At 36.1% G+C, this 23,879-nt stretch overlaps 1 protein-coding gene across 1 annotated transcript in view; it reads right to left on the bottom strand.

Moving 5' to 3' along the window:
• Positions 1–4,182: 4,182 nt before the first annotated feature.
• The window catches only part of LOC131147733 (uncharacterized), a 30,855-nt gene continuing 11,158 nt past the window's right edge, over positions 4,183–23,879 (bottom strand). Inside the window, exons 2-3 of the mRNA XM_058097277.1 lie at positions 6,752–6,951; positions 4,183–4,432 (exon numbers count right to left, since the gene is read on the bottom strand). Coding sequence (XP_057953260.1) covers positions 4,183–4,432; positions 6,752–6,951 — 450 coding nt within the window. The remainder of the gene's footprint in view (positions 4,433–6,751; positions 6,952–23,879) is intronic.

A 23,879-nucleotide genomic window follows, 5' to 3' on the forward strand; every position in this document is an offset into this window, starting at 1 on the left:
TGGTGGTTGAAACTAACTGCACTTCAGCCGACATTCAAAACAGGTTGTGCTCACCTTTGGCCAATCTCTCCCCCAATCTCTCCTCCACATTCAAAACGGGTTGTGCTCAATCTCTACCCTTCGCTCCTCTTTTCCGGTACTTCCCCAAGCCCCCTCCCCTCCCTTTCTAGGTTTTTTGTGTTCTTCAGTTCTAGGTCGAGTTTTGATCGCATTCCTAACTGTGTGGTTCAGATCAAAGTTTGGCGGCCAGTCTCAGGCCAAAAGCACTAGTACCATCAGAATGGCAGGAAGCAGCACCACCGTCCCAAGCATAGTCGTCTACGTCACCGTCCCAAACAGTTAAGACTCAGAGATGAGTGGATACTGGAGTTTCTCCTCTCAAAGGAATTAGGTTTGCGGTACGCCAGAACGTGGTCCACAGGGTTTTCCTGTATACCAGACACACACGCAAGTCTGCAATAACGTCTATATTTTGGACAGGTGGACTGTTCCCTCGTCCTTTCGGCCATCACATTACTCAAACCGTATTTAAAGTTTAAACAGTAATTAATTAATTGCAATAAATAAAAGCCTAAAAAGTGGTTCAAAAATAGCTAATCAAAAATTAAATGAAATAAATAAAATTATGTCAATATATTATTTGCGCGTGGGGGTTGGGGGACAAATTGATGTCCAATCAACAAAAAATAAGGGGTAATTTGGTTCCAAGGGGGTATTTTGTTTGTGGTATTTATCAACATTTCTAAAAATATGATACATATGATATCTCATTCCTATGTTTGTATTGGAACCAGAACCTTACATGGTAGAAATTTTAACATTCTTGGTAATGAAAGATACCCACAAAATATACGGTCATCCTATTCCACCCTTTCTTTATGAATAAGTTTTAGAGAATCCCATTCCCATAGGAACCCTTTTCTTTTTTGGAGCAAATTGCTCTCACTATTTTTCATGAGGTCGACAAGAATCCCTCTATGAAATAGTATAATTTACACATTTTTATTATATTTAAAATAATAAATTATTAATAAAATGAAAGTATTACTATTATTGTGCTATAGTACTATAATATAATTATTAATATTTAGGCACTATATTGCACTCAATTATGTCAATTTGAATTATTAAGTGTTGATTTTTTTTAATAAAAATTTATGATTGTTGAAAATGTTAGGAATTACCTAAACTTAATTAAGTACATGTTTTTAGTAAGTCTTTCTATTGAAAATATAATTATTTTTCATGTATTAGTTGTACACATGTCGAGGATACAATGTCAGCTTCTTGCAATCTTTGCTACGTTTTTTGTGTTAAATCAAATATTGATATAAGAATTCTATGTACATAATTGAGACGACCATGCAAACTAAATAAAAATATTTGTAAAAGTGAGACATCACATCCCCAAGAATGTCATTCCATGAAAATATTTTAAGTAGTGAAGCATCCCATAAAAAATAAACCTCCATGGGAAAGGAGATTCTCATGAAACTACTAGAGTTTTTAAGTTTTAGATTGTTGAAGGGACTTGCGGAATAACACAAAGATCCAGTTTCAGTGCATACGGATAACAAAAAAAACTGATCATGCAATCCCTAATTATGTGATTAGGATTATACCTGCGAGATTTGTTTGGTTTGATCCTGAATCTACAAGTACTAAAACGAGCTCTTGAAGACGACTAGGAATCTTCTATTGTATTTCTTGAACACGCCTTGCTCTTGAGAGAGTGGGCTCGTAAACGGCTACTAGGGTAGTCTTCTCTCAAAAAACCATCTGCCTCTATGAGAGTTCACTTGTAATTCCCTAGTTGCTGAGTGGAGCGCGTATATATAGGCTACAAAAGGGACCTCTGGGCAAATATGAATAAGGCTTACCACGTAATTAAGAATTCCTAATCCGACTCGGATTCATCCTTAATTATGTTAATTATAATTCATACCACTAAAGAATTATAATTGCACCCCCTGTCATATTCGAAATTAAATTTCAAGCTCCTATTATTAAATGCTTATTTATCTTCCCACATAAAGATTACAAATACCTGCCTATTAAATTAAATTATTAAAAATTTAATTAATTGATATATTAATTCCTCGAGACCTTTCACTTAATTTATTTGATGTGTTAAATTCAAAATCCACCTGCAGGGTTTGACACAATCACAACTTATAAGCTTCCTTAAGGGGGTATCATCAATCCTGATACCGAGACATGGATTCCATCAATAATTAATGTTCACCATACACATAATGTCATCACCCAACTCACTGAGTTTATTGACCTATAAAGAATCTCACTCTTCTATGAATCAAAGTAACAAACATTATATGCACATGTCCAATAATCATATCAGGATTAAGAGAATAAACACTCATAATAACCATGAGGTATTAATTGTTTTATATAGTCATAATAAAAATAATTATCTCAAGACGGTCATGTTCAATACACACAAAGTGTACTAGCTCAAGGAGTTGGAACTATACCATTCCCAATAGTCAAGACAAACTTATTAAAACCTTGTGCTAAAGTCCTAGCAATGGTGTGTCTAATTTCATTTAAGATTGTGAATAATAAACTTATATTCCATAAGAACTGATGATCTAATCTTCTGTGTATAAATCGTACTCTACACACTAGATCACGTACTATATAGAATAAAAGACACACATGCATAATCATTAAATAAATATTGTCACGTAAACATTACTCACAAAGATTCTCATTAAAATGGAATAACTGATGTTATTAATAAATACTAAAATCGATTACATAAAGCATATAACATGTCTTTTAGTATAAATACCCAACAATCTCCTACTTAAACTCAAAGCCATGCTACCATACATCTCACTTCCATTCCCTCTACATGACTATCAAAAGTACTAGCTGGTAAGCTCTTTGTAAATGGGTCTACGAGGTTGCTTGCCAATGCAATCTTGATCACCATTACATCACCTCTCTGCATGATATCTCGTATCAGGTGATACTTGCGCTCGATGTGTTTTGCCCTCTTGTGGGTCTTATGTTCCTTTGACTTAGCAACTACCTTGCTATTATCACAGTAAAGTGTAACAGACCATTGTACCGAAGGGACCACTCTAAGATTCAATAGAAAGTTTCTGAGCCAAACGGCCTCCTTGGCTGCCTCAGAGGCTGCCACATATTTAGCCTCCATAGTGGAATCAGCAACACATGATTACTTGATACTCCTCTAACTAATGGCTCCACCTCCTAGGGTAAACATATTTCCTGACGTTCATTATCTAGAATCCTTATCTGATTGAAAATCTGACTCTATGTACCTAATGGGTACTAGACTATCTTCCTGATAAACCAATATATAATACCTAGTTTTTTTTAGGTACTTGATTATATGTTTTACTGCGGCCTAGTTTTCCCGCCCTAAGTTAGACTGATATCTGTTGACTATGCCTACGGCAAAACATATGTCAGGTCTAGTGCAAAGCATAGCATACGTGAGGCTTGCTATTGCTGATACATAAGGAACTGCCTTTATGTTCTCTACCTCAATCAGTGCTTTAGGACACTGATCCTTAGATAGAGAGATTCCATGTCTTAAAGGAGTAACCCTTTCTTGGAATCTTGCATGCTAAAACGGGTAAGAATCATATTGACATAAGTAGCTTGTGATAAGCCCAACATCTTTTACTTGCGATCTCGAAAAAGCTTGATCCCAAGGATATGACTGACTTCTTCAAAGTCCTTCATGTCAAACTATTTGGATAACCATACCTTAGTCGAAGATAATACCCCCACATCATTTCCGATGAGTTAGATATCATCCATATATAGCGCCAAGAATACCACCACGTTTCCATCATGGTTTTTGTATACACATAACTCATCAGGACATTGATTAAAACCATAAGATTTAATGGCTTGATCAAAACGGATGTTCCAAGACCTAGATGCCTGCTTAAGTCCATAAATGAACTGCTTAAGCTTGCACAACATGTGTTGTTGGCCTACTGCTGCAAAACCATCTGGTTGCACCATATAGATGCACTCGTCAAGACTTCCATTAAGGAAAGATGTCTTGACATCTATTTTCCAAATTTCATAATCGAAATGAGTTGTAATGGATAAGAGAATCTAGATAGACTTTAGCATGGCTACCAGTAAGAAAGTTTCCTCTTAGTCGATTCCTTCTTTCTAAGTAAACCTTTTCGTAAAAAGCCTAGCCTTGAAGTTTTCCATCCTCTTGTTTGCTCCTCTCTTCTTCTTAGAGATCCACTTGCATCCAATGGGTTTTATCCCTTTGGGTGGCTCTACAAGATCCCAGACTTGATTAGTGTATATGGACTCCATCTCTGATTTCATAGCCTTCTGCCAGAATTCTACTTCTTTATCTTGAAGTGCTTCACAGTAGTTGCCGAGTTCAGTATCCAGTTCATCAGGGATCCTATCATAAGACTCTCCCAAGAACATATATTGATCAGGCTAGTGTACAAACCTCCCACTACGATGAGACATGTTTTGCTATGTTGATCTTGATCATTGTGCACCATCATATGACCCTGGTTATACAACCGGTGTGTTGATGGTAGCTACACATGATGGGTCAGACTCAACTCGAGTTACAACATTCCTCCCTCTATGACGAGGCAATGGGATGTTAGTAACTCTGTTTTCTAGTAATTCTTCTTGCACTACGGGTATAGCTGGTATATCTCCTCTAAACTCTTTTAGAACAATCCTACTTTTGGGTTTGTGGTTTATTACATAGTCTTCTTCTAAGAATCAAGCATTGGTGCTAACAATGACCTTCTGATCCTTAGGACAATAAAATAAACCACTTTCATTCCTCTAGGGTTGCCAACAAATAAACAGAAATTTGTCCTTGATTCCAACTTATCTTTTTTCCTTTTTAGCACATGTACTGGACTACGCCATATCCGAACATGCCGCGGACTATGTTTGTCTAGTCCACAATTCCGTGGGTGTAGCAAGTATTGACTTAGATAAGACCAAGTTTAGAATATAGGCTACTGTTTCTAGTGCGTGCTACCAAAATGAAATAGGAAAAACTGAATAACTCATCATAGATCTGATCATGTCCATAAGAGTCCTATTCCTTCTTTTGGTTACACTATTCTATTGTGGCATACCAGATCCAAACACCTGGGAATCAATTCTCTCCTCTAATAAGTAATCCACAAAATCTCCTAAGAGGTATTCGTCAACACGATAAGATCATAGTGTCTTGATACATTTATCCTGACGTTTCTCCATTTCTACCTTAAATACCTTGAATTTTTCTAAGCATTCAGACTTATAGCGCATCAAATAAATATACCCATACCTTGAGTAATCATCCTTGAAAGTAACGAAATACTTAAAGCCACCTTTAGCCTAGATATTCATGGGGCCACACAAATCAAAGTGAACTAGTTCTAGTGCCTCTTTTGCTCTATAGCCCTTGGCTGAAAAGGGCTGCTTGTCATCTTACCTTCTAAGCAGGATTCACGGACTGGTAGTGCCTCCACTTCTAATGAACCTAATGGTCCATTTTGAACCATCCTTGAAATCTGTCTCAGATTAATATGACCTTGGCGTAAGTGCCAAAGATAAGTTTAGTTCAATTTAGAAGGTTTCTTTCTCTTACATGGTAGTTTATTAGTGTTATTCAATTCATTTAGTTGCACTGTAGGAGAAACATGATTAATAAAATAAAGACCATCCACCAATGCACCAAAACACATAAAACATTTGTTTAACTTAATAACAACTGAGTTATTAAAATAAACAGAATATTCGTGATAAACTAACTGGGAAACTGAGATCAAAATCCTTCTAATGGAAGGTAGATAAAAAGAGTCTTTCAATATTAAAATCTTATCTCTACCAAAAGAAATGTGAATATCTCCTACTGCAACTACTGACACTCTCGTTCCATCTCCCAGAAATACGTAAATCTCCCCATCACTTAGTAGGCGGGTTTGTTGGACCCGTGCAAAAAATTGCAGACATGATTAGTGGCTCCCGTATCCACACACCAGGTGCTGGTAGATATCACCGCTGAACACGTTTCAACTACTAGTGAATGAGATATACCTTTGTTGTTCTGTTTGGCGAGATAAACTGGACATTGTGATTTCCAGTGTCATGACTACTTGCAGTGAAAAAAGTTGCCTTTAGGCTTTTTCACTCCATTTTGCGGCCCATGTACTACTGGAGCAGCTTCCAAGGTTTCAGAATCTCGTTCCATCTCCCAGAAATACGTAAATCCCCCCATCACTTAGTTGGCGGGTTTGTTGGACCCGTGCAAAGAATTGCAGATATGATTAGTGGCTCCCGTATCCACACACCAGGTGCTGGTAGATATCACCGCTGAACACGTTTCAACTACTAGTGAATGAGATATACCTTTGTTGTTCTGTTTGGAGAGATAAACTGGACATTGTGATTTCCAGTGTCATGACTACTTGCAGTGAAAAAACTTGCCTTTAGGCTTTTTCACTCCATCTTGCGGCCCATGTACTACTGGAGCAGCTTCCAAGGTTTCAGAATCTTTTTCTACTTCTTTCAACCTTTCGGCCTGTAAGAAGAACCTTTCTCAATCACAAGAGCAATAGTTGGTTTCCTGATGAGGCTTTAAGCTACTTGAAGCTCTTTAAGTGGTTCTACCAATGAGTAAGAGAGCTTATTCATGTTGTAGTTCAAGTAAAACTGCTTGAAAGAGTCAGGAAACGACTGGAGAACAATATCAACCTGGGTTTACCCATCGATTTCAGCTCTAAGAATCTCTGGTTCATTGAGAAGACTAATCATCTTCAGAACATGATGCCTTATTGGGGTCCCTTGTGCTATAGTAGTATTCATAAGTTCCTTCATAGCAGTTTGCCTAGCAGCACAATTTTGATCCCTAAACTTTTCTTTGAGGTTCTGCATTATATCATAGGCAGAAGGCATAAACTGATGCTGATGTTGCAGAACATTCAACATAGATGCCAAAATGTAACACCGCACTATCTCATAGGCCTTAATCCACTTCTAGTAAGCTTGGGTTTCCTCATCGGTTGCCCCTTCACCGGGTGTCTGTGGACATGCCTCTACGAGCGCATACTTGTACTCCTCTGCGGTCAGTACAATATCCAAGCTCCTTTTCTAGTCAATATAATTAGGTCCAACCAGTTTGTTTTCTTTGAGAATAACAGCCAAGGGATTGAAAGTCATTTCAATCTTGAGAATCACATATTATAACAAAATATGATAAGCAATAATGAACTTTAAATTCAATTAAAAGAATATGGTTCCCTCTACCAATATTTTCTTTTAAAGAGTCTATTAGTAGCCTAGCACACCGTGAGTAGTATACCTCGATGGGAGGTCGTCTACTATTCAACATTTGTGTAGACAGGTGACTATTAATTTTACTATCTAGGCAAGTAACTATGCCAAGCAAAATTAAACTGTTGACTTAGCTTTGGTCCTATACACAATTGCAGTGACTCAGATGGTGAGGATACTATCATTCATAACTAAGTGTATACCATCACATAATATTAGACCTATTGTTCCGAAGGGAATCCCAGATGGAGAGGTGACCCAATACTAACAATTACTAGAATTTATACTTGGTGAGTCTGTAATTAATTCTATCTGATGGGGAGGAATATACTAATATCATCACATAAAATTAATTAATTCACCTATAAACTAGTGATGGAGACCATGAGGTTTATATGTAATAAATTCCCTCACCCACTTAGTTATTTAATTCATAGGGGATACAAACACGTGTTAAATATTCAAATATATTTAATATTCCAATATTGGTTACTAAATTACATGCAACAAATAAAATTCCAAATTCCCTTAATATTTTTTTTTTAAAAAATTGTATTATAACTTGGGAATTAATTTTATTCTCTAGTTGCGCATGCATAAACCAACATTGAAATTCTAAATTTTACATGCTAATGACATAATGCAAGAACAACAAACACGCCAAGCAAGCATATATAAACAAGAAATATGATATAATAAATATCCGGTTATTATGGTCAAGCAGTTTGCATCGTAACACTGTGAATCCTTGTTATCCATTACGCCGTGCCAAGGTTCGGCAGGGCCCCGGGGGTAGCGCCCTCTATGGGGTTCAACTTGCCCAGTTAGGTCACAGGGTTCCAAGTAAATTTAAATTCAAATTAAAAAGGGAACCAAAAACCGCATCATTGTTTTAGGGTTTTTCCTATTTTCACTGTTGCTATGCACACACCGCAACTGTGCCTCTTTCTCGGATGAAGCTGCATCAGATTACAAAATCCTATGCTTCTATAACCGGAGTTCACATGCTGCGAATCTTGTAATAAACAATCACAATCACAAAACATACATTCGTGTGACCATAATTGTCGAACAGAACGTTGCAAAACAGAGGTTGGTGCATACACACCTTCTACCCTAAGCATGCATTAATTGATTTTTGAAGAACATGGTATTATTATCCGTATATAGTATCAATCGAGGCTCTGATACCAATTGAAGGGACTTATGGAATAGCCCTAAGATCCAGCTGTAGTGCATATGGAAAACAAAAAAAACTAATCATCCAATCCCTAATTATGTGATTAGGATTATACTTGAGAAATCTATCTGGTTTGATCCCGAATCTGCAAGTACTAAAACAAGCTCTTGAAGACAACCAGAAATCTTCTACTATATTCCTTGAACACGCCTTACTTCTAAGAGAGTGGGCTCCTAAGCGGCTGCAAAGGTAGTCTTCTCTCACGAAACCGTCTGCCTCTGTGAGAGTTCGTTCGTAATTCCCTAGCTGTTGAATGGAGCGCGTAGATATAGGCTACAACAGGGACCTCTGGGTAAATATGACTAGGGCTTCCCACGTAATTAAGAATTCCTAATTCGACCTGGATTCATCCTTAATTATGCTAATTATAATTCATACCACTAAAGAATTATAATTGTACTTTCTGTCATATTCAAAATTAAATTTTGAGCTCCTATTACTAAATGCTTATTTATCTCCCCACATAAAGATTACAGATACCCTTTTATTAAATTAAATTACTAATAATTTAATTAATTGACATATTGATTTCTTAAGACTTTCCAGTTAACTTATTTGATGTATTGGATTCATAATTCACCTATAGGGTTTGACACAATCAAAACTTATAAGCTTCCTTAATGGGGTATCATCAATCCTGATGCCGGGGTGTGGATTCCATCAATAATTAATGTTCACCATACACATAATGTCGTCACCCAACTCACTGAGTTTATTGACCCATAAAGAATCTCACTCTTCTACGAATCAATGTAATAAACACTACATGCACGTGTCCAATAATCCTATTAGGGTTAAGAGCATAAGCACTCATAATATGTGACGACCTACTTAATTTTCACTTTTTTTTTTTACAAAATATAATAATAAAATCAATATCTCATATTCCAGCTCAGCAGATCATAATCCACCTGAACCCGTGGGTACTAGGGATAAATCAGACCACAAAACGGAAGCCTAAGCAGCAGGAAATATATAATCACAGTATTATAAACACAAAACATCCATCTCATTACCACAAATACCAAAGTCCCTATATCCACTGTATTCTAGTATATACATCCCAAAAAAAAAAAACCTAGGGACATCTCCCACAAAAATCCAACTGTCCCTACTAAAACTTACGCTTCAAAAAGGGCAACAGCTCTAGATCAGCGGGGCTTTTCCCGCTCTCCTATCAGGGACCCCTGAAAAGTTTATGAAATTTAGGGGTGAGACACCTCTCAGTAAGGGAAATAAACCAATACCAATGTGTGGCAACATAAGTATTTTGTGTCATACATAAATTATATAGAACATATTCAGTAACTGTTATGTATCTGGGAAAACATATATATCATCAAATCATGGTATAACATAGTTCATTTTAATAAACATATTTCATCTTATATAATGATAATAAAAAAACATCCCTGATAGGTTAGCTGGCTGTTGTCATGTATTACCCTCACATGACTAGATTGTGTGGCCCAAATGCGGGACCAGTCAATGGTTGGCCGACCATTGCCAAGTGAAAAGTACAGTCTATAAGTCTGATGGGTTAGCCTGACCTAGTGCATACACCAGGGGCGATCACACTCTTCTTAAAAATCACATCGACCATCCAATCTCACACCACTCCGTACAGCGACGTTAACACAAATATCATGATCACGAAGACCATGGACACATAGCAACGGTACTATGCAAGTGCTAGCCTAGACCAAGCCAACCAGGTTTTGATATCATATACATATACTAAAACTGTGATACATGGATATCGCATATCATTAATTATCATATCAATCATGTCATTTTGCATATATACGTATATCATGAAAATCATCGGCCTGTATGCCAGTATTACACATTTTATCATAGCTCGGCCCATACGCCGGCAAATCATAGCACAACCCATACGCTGGCAAATCACATCTATAGCTCGGACAGTACGCCGGCAAATCATATCTATAGCTCGGACCATACGCCGGCAAATCACATCCATAGCACGGCCCGTACGCTGGAAAATCACATCCATAGCGCGGCCCGTACGCTGGCAAAATATATCCATAGCTCAGCCTGTATGCTGGCAAATCATACACATAGCTCGGCCCATACGCCGAAAAATATATATAAAAATCTCATCCCGTGCGCCGATTTTCCATTATAAAAATCAGTATCATAATCTCATTTCCAGAAAATAGTATTTCATAACATTTTATACTCATGCCACACTAACAGACTTTTCACATATTCAACATACCATCATTTTAACAGTATTTTCCCAAATATAAATCATATATAAATATATTTATTTTTCAGAAATCAAATGCTATATATATACATACAATTTCTCCAAAAATATCTAGCTTAGTTTATCCCTTTACCTGATTCCTGAAAAACCCCTAAGAAAATCTGCCCTGCTCCTATAGGGTTCTCAACTCAACACCCTAGAAACAACATTTTTCCAAAATTAAAGTTCAGTATTTCTATGCGTATAACACTTTCTACAACTGTCAAAACTCCAAATATTGAGTAGAAATCCTTACCCTGGATTTGGGATGATTTCCAACTTGCTTTCACCAACGATCCGCTCTAACAGATTTGGAGAGAACTTCCCTAGAAGCATCGTGGTGGCTTCGGATTGTCTATCTGGCGTAAATTTAGCTCGAAATCAACGAAAGAGAGAGAGAAAACCGAAGGCGAGAGAGAGAGAGAGGAGAAAGTTGGCTTCATTTGGAAGCTAAAATATGGATTTTTCTATATTTATAGAACTAGATTCGTTGATGAGCCACGTCATTCATCGATGAATCCTTTATAATTTTGTCGACGAAATTCAGTCAACTCAAAACCTCTCTCGGTATTTTTTTGTCAATGAATCCCCTGTATTCATTGATAAATTCTCTTAAACCCTCGTCGATGAATCCCTTGTATTCGTCGACGAATTCTCTTAAACCTTCATCGATGAATCCCCTGTTTCGTTGACGAAGTCAATTTCCTCCTTCTATTACTGTCTCCATTTCCCCTCCTCTTTATTATTTACATCCCATTATTATTCGGGTCGTTACATAATAACCATGAGATATTAATTGTTTTATATAGTTAGTATAAAAACAATTCCCCCAAGATGGTTTTATTCAATACTCACAAAGTGTACTAGCACAAGGAGTTGGAACTATACCATTCCTAATAGTCAAGACAGACCTATTAAAACCTTGTGCTACAGTCCTAGCAATGGTGTGTCTAATTTCATTTAAGACAGTGAACAATAAAATTATATTCCATAAGAACTGATGATCTAATCTTTTGTGTATAAGTTGTACTCTACACACTAGATCACCTACTATATAGAATAAAAGACACACATGCATAATCATTAAATAAATAGTGTCAAGCAAACATTGCTCACAAAGATTTTCATTAAAATGAAATAATTGAAGTTATTAATAAATAATAAAACTGATTACATAAAGCATGTAGCATGTTTTTTAGTATAAATCCCTGACAATTGTAACATAAGGTTCTCTTATCAAAAGTCTAAAAGTAGTGGAAATAAGCTTATAAAGCATTTCCCATTTCATTAGTTTAAAATCAAATTTGGAGGGATCCACATATATTTATTTATTTGGCACTTGTAAGATACATACACGTCTGTGATTAATTAATACCTAAAATTCAAAATTATTTTTTTTTTTCCAAATTTTGTAATTCCAAGAGAAATTTTGCAAAGAAATATTTAGGATTGTTATTGCAAATTTTTAGTTTTTTTTGTTATGTCCATGATGAGAATTGCACAACTCTTCTTCCACAGAACTCCTTTGGGTGGGGACAAATATCTCCTCAAAGATAGTGATATTCATGCCTTAAAACCACAATAGTCATTTCTGAACTTGTTCTTTTAATATTCTACTGCCATAGTAACTTTAAGGTGATAATTGATAGAATCAAGAAATTCAAAATTCGTAGTCAGAGTTCTGGATTAGGATTTTCTCCAATTGGATAGGTTCAAGGGAACAAACTTCACCCTTTGGAAAGATATGATGATGTTTCTACTAACAACTTTGAAGATTTCCTACATTCTTGATTCAAATTTACCAGAAATTCCAAAGCCAAAGTCAGATGATTTAGATCAATTGAAAGCATAATGGAAAAGCATGAAGAAGACAAACGACTATGCAAAGGTCATATTCTCATTACTTTGTCTGATAGCCTGTATGATATGTTTACTTCTGTCAAGTCAGCAAGAGAAATCTAGAATTCAGTAGAATTCAAGCACAACACAAATAAGCAAGGTGCGGATAAATTTCTAACTATGAAGTATTTTGAATTTGCTATGTGAGAATCTAGGTATACTCCCAAGAGGGAGGGGGATGAATTGGGATTGAAAATTTTTTTTTGCTTGCTTTGTATTGCAAATTCCTTAGTTAAAATTTAATTTCAGTAATATTTACGTTTAGTAATTAATCAACCTTTACAATTACTATTCTATTGATATCAATTTAAATTCAACTCAAATTCAATTTTTAATATTGAAATCCATCTGATAAATTTCAAGAATCAAATTAAGATAGTTTAGAAACAAACTTCAGCTTTTAAACTCAAACTCAGAATTTATTCTTTTACTTCAATTAATGAAATGCAATTTTTAGAGATTTGATTTTGTAAAATTTTTAGTTCAAATTACCTTTTAGTTGTTTATTTTAAAAAATCAGACTTTTATTGAATATATCAAACTAAACAACAATTTATAGTATGCTGATTTCAAATAATGATCAAAACCAAGATTCTAGCAATTTTCAAAGTTCAACAGTATATAAAAATCATACACGCATATAATATTCTTGCAGAAAATTAAAGACAGTAAGGAGAAGAGCTAAGAACTAGATTTTTACAAGGTTCGGTTTGCAGCCGACATACTTGCCCCAAGCAACTGTTGTGAGGATTCCAACTTTCTTACTTAGGAAAAGTTACAACCTCTCTTCTTCTTAGGTGGAGATCCCTCTTTAAAAAAAATACCCTTTCTTGCTAGGCAACAATCCAAAAACCTTGAATCGTCAAAAAGAAACAATACAAAGAAGCAAGATGTTGGCCTCACAAGGCTTAGAATCTTGTTTTGATGATAAAAAAGCAAAGGAGCCTAACATATTTGGTTAAGCAATGATTCAGGACTCAAGTGTTCAAGAACAAGTGCTTGACAATGTCTTTTGAAAGCTCGAACCCAAAGATGGAAGATCCTATGAAGCTAAAAGACTATTGAAGCATAAAGCCAAGATAAACATAAAGAAAGGAAGCAATGCATGAAGATTTAGTGATTAGATCATCTTAGTTTTATGAAGTCCCATGTAAGTACTTCAAACAATTTCAATATGGATGAATGAAACTCTTAGGTTAATTACTTGGACCTAGATACCTTTTAAAATACTTGAAAAATATTTTTATAAGGTCAAAAGTTATTTCAAAAAGGTTAAAATTATTTTTTGAATGAAAAGCACCAAAATATAATTCTCCAAATTCCCTTCTTTTTTCTATATCTGCATTGATGTGCAATTTTCTCTATCAATTGTTTCTTATCTTAAAAAGTGTTCAACATGAAAGTTGGGGAATTTTCTTTTAGCTTTCTATTGATACTAATTTGGAGTTGCATAGAAAAATTCATGATCAAAATACTGAAGGGTGGTTGAAACTAATAGCACTTCAGGCGACTGTACAGTTGATTGATGAGTAGACAGAACAAGCCCAGTCGACTGACCCTGAGAGTCCAGGCGACTGACCCTATACTGTTTTAAAAATTACGTTGATTTAAAAGGCCCAGGCGACTAACCTTCATAAATTTAAATTTAAAACAATGTGGGAAGGTTTCCAAAAGTATTTGCAAGGCCCCCAAACTTTGTAAAAACTTGGGGAATACAAAAAACTACTTTTTCTATCTATAAATACTTGTTAAACCCAAGAATCAAACACAACAACAAAGATCAAAATAAGCTATTGATCAAATTCTTTCTCAATCAAAGCATTCTTGTTGAATATTTTTTGAAAGCTAAAGCTGAGTACTTGCTGATCTTAAAGCTCAAGGTTCTTGTCCTCTACTTGAATTTTTCAATCTAAGAAAGAACCTAGTGATATACACTTGAGCTTCATATTTCTATATTGATATTTGATTGAAGTATATTGTGATATTCAAATTATACGAATCCGCTCTTTTGAGAGTGTCTTTATACACAAGAATTGTTCTTGTTTTTCTTGTCGTTTTGATGGTTTAGGTTTGTTGAATCGTTGGATTACCGATGGTGAGGTATTGCTTGGAGAGGAGGGCTCCATCCTACTTGAAGAAGTGTGTAAAAGGTTTGCTCTCCTTGATTAAGGAAGCGGTATAGTGAAATCCTTAGGTGGTTTATTTAATGCAAGGACAAAGGCGGGTATAACTGAACCTCATAAAATCTTGGTGTCTTTCTCTTCCCTAAATCTTTTAATTTTTATGCTTATATAAATTGCGTGGATGCTTACTTAATTGCTGGAAATTAATTTGTTATTGGGAATTGCGAAGACTTTAAAGGGAGTACGTTGATTGATAAATATCAAAGTTTGCGAAAACCTTAAAGGATTACGTTGATTGACAAATAACAAGGCCCATTAACATATTTAAATTCAAGCAACATATTTGATATCAAAAAGCTGAATTTGGAAGCCTGCTGAATTTCTTTGTTTGATTCTTATTTAAATTACCAAATTATATTGTTTGTTGGATTGACATATTCAAAAGTAAAACCAAAATCTGATATTGGTTTCTAAACCATCTTAAATTGATTCTCAAATTCAATTAGCTGTGTCTTTGCATCAAAGATTTGAACTTGAGATTGAATATTGAATATTGGTTTAAATCAAGGAATTTGATTGGATTTAAAGCTGATTTAAATCTTGTATGATCATCTCATCTATATTGCAAGAATTGGTTTATTGGAATTATCCATTGAAGATATCACTACTCATTGTTGAAAAGAAAATACAATTTGAAATTGTTATTCATTGAAGTATTGAAAATTAAACTGGTAACATCATCCTTACATTACAATAATTAAGGTGGTTAATAAGAGTTTGATTGTTGGTGGGATTTTAATCAACTCAATCTTAAAAAGGGGTTAATACTTAACTAAAGGAACTTGTAAAACAAAGAGTTTGCAAAGAAAATTTAAAAATCCAATTCACCCCCCCTCTTGGGAATATACCTTACTTTTCAATTGGTATTAGAGCAAGGTTATAGCAAATCTTAACTTAGAAGCTATATGAAGATCCCTATGGCACACCTAGGAGTATCTCCCTATGACCTCCTATCTTTTGTGGTATAAACTACACCTTTTGGAAACAACGAATGAGGATATACTTACAAACTATGAATTGGAAAGCATGAAAAGTTGTCCCACATGGTGACCTTATCCCCCTAAAATTGTGGATGGTAAAGAAATACCTAAAGAAGAAAAAGAGATGACTGACAATAACCATAAGATGTTGCAAGTAAATTCAAGTGCTATGAATGCTTTATGTTGTGCTTTTGACGTAAATGAATTCATTAGGATTATGGCATGTAAATCAACTAAATAAATTTGGGAAACACTTGAAGTAACCTATGAAGGTACTATTGATGTAAGAGATAATATAATTGATATGCTCACTAGTGAGTATGAAGCCTTTAGGAGGAACCCGGATGAAACCATCACTAGTTTGTACACTAGGTTCACCCATATAGTATACTCCCTCACTCGAATGAATCCCCCATCATTCTCTGGAGGAGCCGATCCATTCGTGGCAAAGAATTGGGTCCAGGAGATTGAGAAGACGTTGGCAGTTCTCCCTTGCACTAAGGAGCAGAAAGTTTTATTCACTACTTTTAAGTTGACATGGGAGGCTAAATGTTGGTGGAGGTCAATGAAGTTGTTAGAGGAGCAGAGGTCAGTGCCTACAACTTTAACTTGGAGCCACTTCAAGGAAGTATTCTTCAAACAGTACTTCCTCGCTACTACTAGAAATGCTAAAGTGGGGGAATTTCTAAATTTAACTCAGGGGCACCTGATGGTCCAACAGTACGCAAGCAGATTCATTGAATTGTCCCGATTTGCTTTATACATGGTGCCAGATGAGGAGAAGAAGGGGAGGAGATTTGAGGAGGGTTTGAGATAGATTATTTATGAGCAGGTGGTTCCATTCGAGGTCTAGACCTTCTCGGAGTTAGTAGATAAGTCACAGTGATAGAGACCGGACTATAGAGAGGTGCTGGGGTGCATAGTTAGAGGAAGAGGCTTGCACCTCCTGAATTTCGAGCAGGTACCATTCAAGATTAGTGGAGGAGATATGATGAGGGCCAAAGGTAGGTAGTGGTAAGTTGAGCCCCTCAAGGTGATCCAACACCCCTTATTTGTACTAGGTGTGATCAGAGGCATTGGGGGGAGTGCCGAATTGGGATGAATGTTTGCTAACGGTGCGGTCGGCCTAGCCATATTGTGAGAGACTAACGTGCGCCGCTAGCTAATGCACCCACCCTTAATCGTTACCAGGGAAACAACCAAGCACCCTGAGGCAACCAGCAATGGAACACCGCCCCAGTGTGTGTTTATGCGTTGACATCGGGAGATGCAGAGGCAGCTCGTGACGCGGTGACATGTATCATTTCTATATTCTCAAATAAAACTGTTGTTTTGTTTGATTCAAAGGCCACATATTCTTTTATATCTCTGGGGGTACATCAAGTTACGTGGAATAGAAACTTAGATGCTAGACACCGAATTATCAGTTACCACATCGACAGGATCAGTAGTGAAATGTAGAAGGGTGCTCAAAGACTGTCTAGTGGATATTTAGGAAAAAATGCTACCAGCCAATCTAGTGGTATTTGACATGCATGGGTTTGACATAATTTTGGGAATGGACTGGCTAGCTGCCAACTATGCCAGTATCGATTGTCATAAGAAAAAGGTAGTATTCAAACATCCAGGGGAGTAAGAGTATAGATTTGTGGGGTCGTGTGTGCGCTCCTCACCATATTTGTTATCTGCTAATCAAGGGAGGAGGTTACTGTTGGGTGGGTGACAAGGATACTTATCTTGTATAAAAGAAGCTCCAGGAGGGGAATTGAAGCTTGTAGATATTCCAGTAGTAAGGGAGTTCTCATATGTCTTTCTAGAAGATTTACCTGAATTACTTCCTAATCGTGAAATTGAATTTGCCATTGATCTACTTCCAGGGATGGCACCGATATCTAAAGCTCCTTATAGAATGGCTCTAATTGAATTAAAAGAATTGAAAGAGCAGTTATAGGAATTACTGAATAAGGGGTTTATCATCCCTAGTGTGTCACCCTGGGGAGCACCAATTTTATTTGTGAAAAATAAAGGTGGGATGATGAGGATGTGTATCGACTACAGGGAGATAAATAAAGTGATAGTTAAGAATAAGTATCCTCTTCCTCGTATTGATGATTTGTTCGATTAGCTCCAGGGAACACAGGTTTACTCAAAGATTGATCTTCGATCCGGGTATCATGAAGTGAAATTCAAGGCAGAGGATGTTTCAAAGATAGCATTCCAAACTTAGTATGGCCATTATGAGTTTTTGGTTATGCCATTAAGACTGATGAATGCTCCTACTGCATTCATGGACCTGTTGAACAGGATTTTCCATAAATACCTGGACCAATTTGTAGTGGTTTTCATTGATGATATTCTGGTCTATTCGAAGAGCCACAAGGAATATGAGGATCATTTGAGGATAGTTCTTCAGGTATTGAGAGAAAAGAGGTTGTATGCTAAATTCAAGAAGTGTGAATTCTGGCTGGAAAAAATTACATTCCTTGGGCATGTGATATCTAGGGATGATATCTTTGTGGATCTGAGCAAGATAAAGGCGGTAGTGGGCTGGCTAAGACCGAAAAAATGTTCCAGAAGTTAGGAGTTTCTTGGATATGGCAGGATACTATTGGCGGTTTGTGGAAGGATTCTTTAAACTATTGGGTCCTCTAACATGATTGATGAGGAAGAATATAAAGTTTGAGTGGACCAATGATTGTGAGCAGAGTTTCCAAGAATTGAAGCATCGAGTCGTCACTGCTCCAGTTTTGACCATTCCATCAGGAGATGGTGGATTTGTGATATAAAGTGATGCGTCTCAAAAGGGACTTGGGTGTGTCTTGATATAGTAGGGTAAGGTCATTGCATACGCTTCATGTCAACTTAAAGAATATGAAAAGAACTACCCTACCCATGATTTGGAGTTGGCTGTAGTGGTGTATGCATTCATATGGAGGCTTTATCTGCATAGTGGGAAGTGTGAAATATTTACAGATCATAAGAGTTTAAAGTATTTCTTCACACAGAAGGAGTTGAATATGAGGCAAAGGAGGTGGCTAAATTTGATAAAGGATTACAACTGTACCATCAGTTACCACCCAGGAAAGGCTAATGTGGTAGCTGATGCCTTGAGCTATAAGTCAGGAAGTGCCTCAGTATCAGCAGTGGTTGTGCAACATCAGATTAGAATGGATTTAGAAAGACTTGGTCTGGAGCTGGTAGAGGGAAATCACCAGGCTTTTATTGCTAATCTGGTACTTCAGTCGACTTTACTAGAGAGAATTAAGATTGCACAGATGCAAGATGCAGAATTGGTAAGGATCAGGGATAAAGTGCAGAGTGGACAAGGAGCCAATTTTGATATTTCAGATGATGGAGCTTTGAGGTTTCATAACAGATTATGTGTACTTGATGATGTTGAAATTATAAAGAGCATTTTGGAAGAGGTGCATCGTACCCTGTATATGGTACATGCAGGAAGCACAAAAATGTACAAGGATTTGTGGGTATCTTTCTAATGAAGCAATATGAAAAAAGAAATTGCTCGATATATGGAGCAGTGTTTAACCTATCAGCAGGTAAAAGCTGAGCATCAGAGACTGGCGGGACTATTGTAACCACTTCACATACCTGAATGGAAGTGGGAGAACATTTCTATGGATTTTGTCACAAGGTTACCCTCGAAACTTCATTGGATGCCATCTAAGTAGTCATTGACCGAGTGACGAAGACTGCCCATTTTCTTCCCATTAGAGTTAACTAAACCATGAGTAGATTGGAAGAGCTATATATACAGGAGATAGTTAGACTGCATGATGTGCCAGTGTCCATCATTTCTGACCGGGACCCACGGTTCACATCTCAATTCTAGAAGAGTCTACAAGGAGCCTTGGGATCTCAATTGACATTCAGTACAACGTTTCATCCTCAAATCGATGGAAAGACAGAGAGGACCATACAGATACTGGAAGATATGTTGCGGGGTTGTGTGTTAGATTTTGGAGGCAGCTTGATTCAGTATCTACCACTAGTGGATTTTGCTTATAACAATAGCTACCAGGCCAGTATTGGGATAGCCTCGTATAAGGTGTTGTATGGTCGGAGGTGTCGATCTCCGTTATATTGGAATGAAGTGGGTGAGAGATAGATTTTGGGGCCGGTGGTTGTACAGTGGAATTCTGAGAAAATCAAACTTATCCAAGAAAGAATTAGAGCCGCTCAAAGTCGACAGAAAAGCTATGTAGATACCCGCCGACGAGCGGTGGAATTTGGTGTAGGAGATAACGTGTTTTTGAAAATTGCACCAATGAAAGGAGTAATGAGATTTGGAAAGAAGAGTAAGTTAAGCCCTAGGTATATTGGACCATTTGAGATATTGGAAAGAATCAGTCTAGTTGCCTACAGGTTAGCGTTACCCCCAATATTGTCCAGAATCCACGATGTATTTCATGTGTCTATATTGAAGAAATATGTTCTAGATCCGTCACACGTAATAAGTTATGAGGCACTGTAGCTTGGGGATAATCTATCATATGATGAAGTGCCCGTTCAGATCTTAGATCATAAAGAATATGAATTATGCACTAAGAAAATCCCACTGGTAAAAGTACTCTAGTGTAATCACGCATTCGAGGAAGTCTCATGGGAACTAGAGGAAGAAATTTGCCAAAGGTACCCACACTTGTTTAGTGGGGCTGAGTTAGACAGATAACATAATAATCCATGTAAGAATTCAGTGATATGTAAGTATGTTTTGTGTAAGTTCATATGTATTTAATTGTAGATTTACATGTAATGGGTTTTATGTTTGAGTGGGTTTGGAAGAGTCTTGATTTGGTTGTTGTAATCTCCCAGAGCTATTTATGTAATCACGGTATTCCTCTGCGATAAGTGGCGGTAATTAATAAAATTTCAGTGATTTTCTTTGAACGTTGGTGCAAGTGCTAATTTGCAAATTTCGAGAATGAAATTTTTATAAGGAGGGGAGGATATAGAGACTCGGAAAATAGTAATTAATGAAATAATAAAGAAAAGAGGAATTGGTTTGGCATAGGCCAAATCGTCGATGGTTTTGGTGGAGTTTAGAAACCCGTTGACGATTTTGAGTTACTGAGGCTCAATAAGGGTAAAACAGTGAAAACGGTTTGGTTTAAAGACAAAACCGTCAACGGTTTTCCCCTGTGCCAGCAGCCTATAAAAGAGGATCAAGTCATTTTATTCTCTCTCTAGGTTGCAGCAATCACTCTCTCTCTCTCTCTCTCTCTCTCTCTCTCTCTCTCTCTCTCTCTCTCTCTCTCTCTCCAATTTTTGGCCCGATTTCAGCCCAAATTGAAGGATAAATGACATTTCGAGATCCCAACGACAATTCTCCGCAGTTTAACCAGAGTGGTTTCGCTGTTTAGGCTATCCAGGTACCACTCTAAAACTGGGGTTAGGAAGATGTTTTTCAAGTTTAATTAGTTATTGGAAGATTATGGATTTAGGAGTACTACAATGGTTAATATTTTGGGTTGAGCTAATTGAGTTAGGGTATATGGATATAGGGTTTCTACGAATGCTACAAGCACATTTCTAAGAACAGGAAAGGGGAATAAATTATGTCATAAGTTTTTAGAAATTTTATTGAATAAATTATAATATGTGATTTTTGAGTAATATAGATGTTTTCCCGAGTATATAGATTTATGAGAATGGGAACTTTGGAAATGATATATATATGTTTGAAAAATTGGGTTATTGAGTTTGAGAAAAACCCTAGAGATGGTTATACTAGTATTTTCAGTAGAATATTATTATAGTATAAGTTATTACTCAATCTGTGTGGCATGAGTTTGTAAGTTATGTATAATTAAATTTTTCAGATTCTACAATAAAATATATATAGACAGAGGTAGGTTTTATACAGATTTTATACATTATTACAGCGTCCTATAAAGGACTACAGTGCAGATTTTATACAGTATTACAACGTTCTATAAAGGACTATAGTACAGATTTTGTACAGTATTACAGCGTCCTATAATGGACTACAGTACAGATTTTATACAATATTACAGCATCCTATACAGGACTACAGTATAAATTTTATACAATATTACAACGTCCTATAAAGGACTGCAGTACATATTTTATACAGTATTACAACGTCCTATAAAGGACTACAATGTTCTGTATAGAACTATAGTACAACATTTGATACAAAATTACAGAATGATAGCGTTCTATATAGAACTACAGTATGATAGTATTTTATATAGAATTACAGTATTTCAGTGATTTTATACAGATTTATAGTATGAAAATTTATACTGAGTTGTGAATGAAATCATGTACTATATAGTTTTAGAAATCACATTATATGGTTTAAGAACCCTGATGGACCATAGCTAAGCACGGTACCGTAGCTTCACAGATACCAGTGCAATCACACTTCTTAGATAGAGTGTTGGTGGTATACAGTCGATTGTGCCATTGAAGTATAGAGTTACCCCTTGGAGTCCAAACCAGCTGAGTAGGCCAATTGTACTCACAAATATAGATATAGATACAATTGACTTAGCCTGGTTAGGCCAACCATGGCTAGGTACAGCCTATAGGCCGCACAACCTGGATCATGCAGGGTTAATACATGATGTTGTTGCTTATCCATCCAGGATAGTTCTTTTATGCATATATGCGTATTTACTAATACAGAGGTATTATCTTATATAGAGTATGATGCAAAAGGAATGTATTTTGAAATATATTTATATATGCGTTTACAGTTTTGCATGATTTCATAGTGAAAGAAAAAGGTGAATAATGGTTGTATATTTGGAACACTAAAACTCATATTGCCACACACTGATAATAACCTATTCCTTCTTACTGAGAGGTGTCTCACCCCAAGAATTTAAAAATTTCAGGAAATATGAGGAATCAAGGTTAGAGTGCTTTAGGGCAGGTTCTAGATAATATTGTTGGAAGTAAGTATTTGTGAGTTTTGATATTTATACAGTGATGTTTTGTACACCATGGGTTGCAAATATGTGTATGGGAAGATATTTATATGTTGATGGATGGTTGTAGAACTCTAGTATTGCAACTTGGATTTTATATGTATTTTTCTGCTGTTTAGTTCATGGATTGGTTTATGGTTAGGTTTACCTGTTACCCCACTTTGGGATCGAGATAGTATATCAGAGTAGACTTATTTTATATAAAAAGAGAAAAAAATAGCAGAATGTTTGAGTCGTTACAGCAACTGCATGGGATAATATAAATTCCAGTAGCTCAAAAAGTGAATCAAGCGATCAAGAGGTTGAAAATGGTTGTCTTATGGCATGGGATGATCATAAGGAACAAAGCTCTTCATCCAAATTTTGTGATAATTCATACAATGAATCTAGTTCATCTGATGAATCTGGTGATGAGAGCAGACCACCTTATGAAGAACTACAAACAAAACTATTCAAAGTTCATAAGATTCTAGTTAAAGTAACTAAATGGTATACTTCACTGAAAAATAAAAATGAAGTTGTAATGAAAGAATTAGAATAAAAAAAATCTTGCTGAAAGAGAAATGAATTTAAAAATCAAGAGATTGGAAAGCAAAAATGAATAAGTAATGAAAGACCTAGAAGATTTAAGATCTCAAACTTCTATTGAAAAAGAAAAGGACCTAGTCATTGGTGAACTTGAAAGAAAAATAAATCAGATGACTAAAGAGCTAGAAAGGATGCAAGCAAACTGCAAAGGAATAAAAGATTCAAAAATACTTTGCCTTGAAAGTAAAATTGAGGATCAAAATAAAATAATTTACAACTTCACTAAAGGAAAGGAGAACTTTTATAAAATGATTGGATCACAAAGAGTTTCTTTGGATAAAGAAGGTATAGGATTCAATGGAGTAGAGAACACAAGGAAAAAGAACTTCTACACGGGGTACTTTGTAAAAGCCTCTAAAGACTGTGTGGAATTGGTGTAATCCCAAGAGGGAGGGGGGTGAATTAGATATTTAAAAAATT

Source organism: Malania oleifera, chromosome 1, assembly GCF_029873635.1.
Source record: "Malania oleifera isolate guangnan ecotype guangnan chromosome 1, ASM2987363v1, whole genome shotgun sequence".
In the NCBI taxonomy this organism is placed as follows: domain Eukaryota; kingdom Viridiplantae; phylum Streptophyta; class Magnoliopsida; order Santalales; family Ximeniaceae; genus Malania; species Malania oleifera.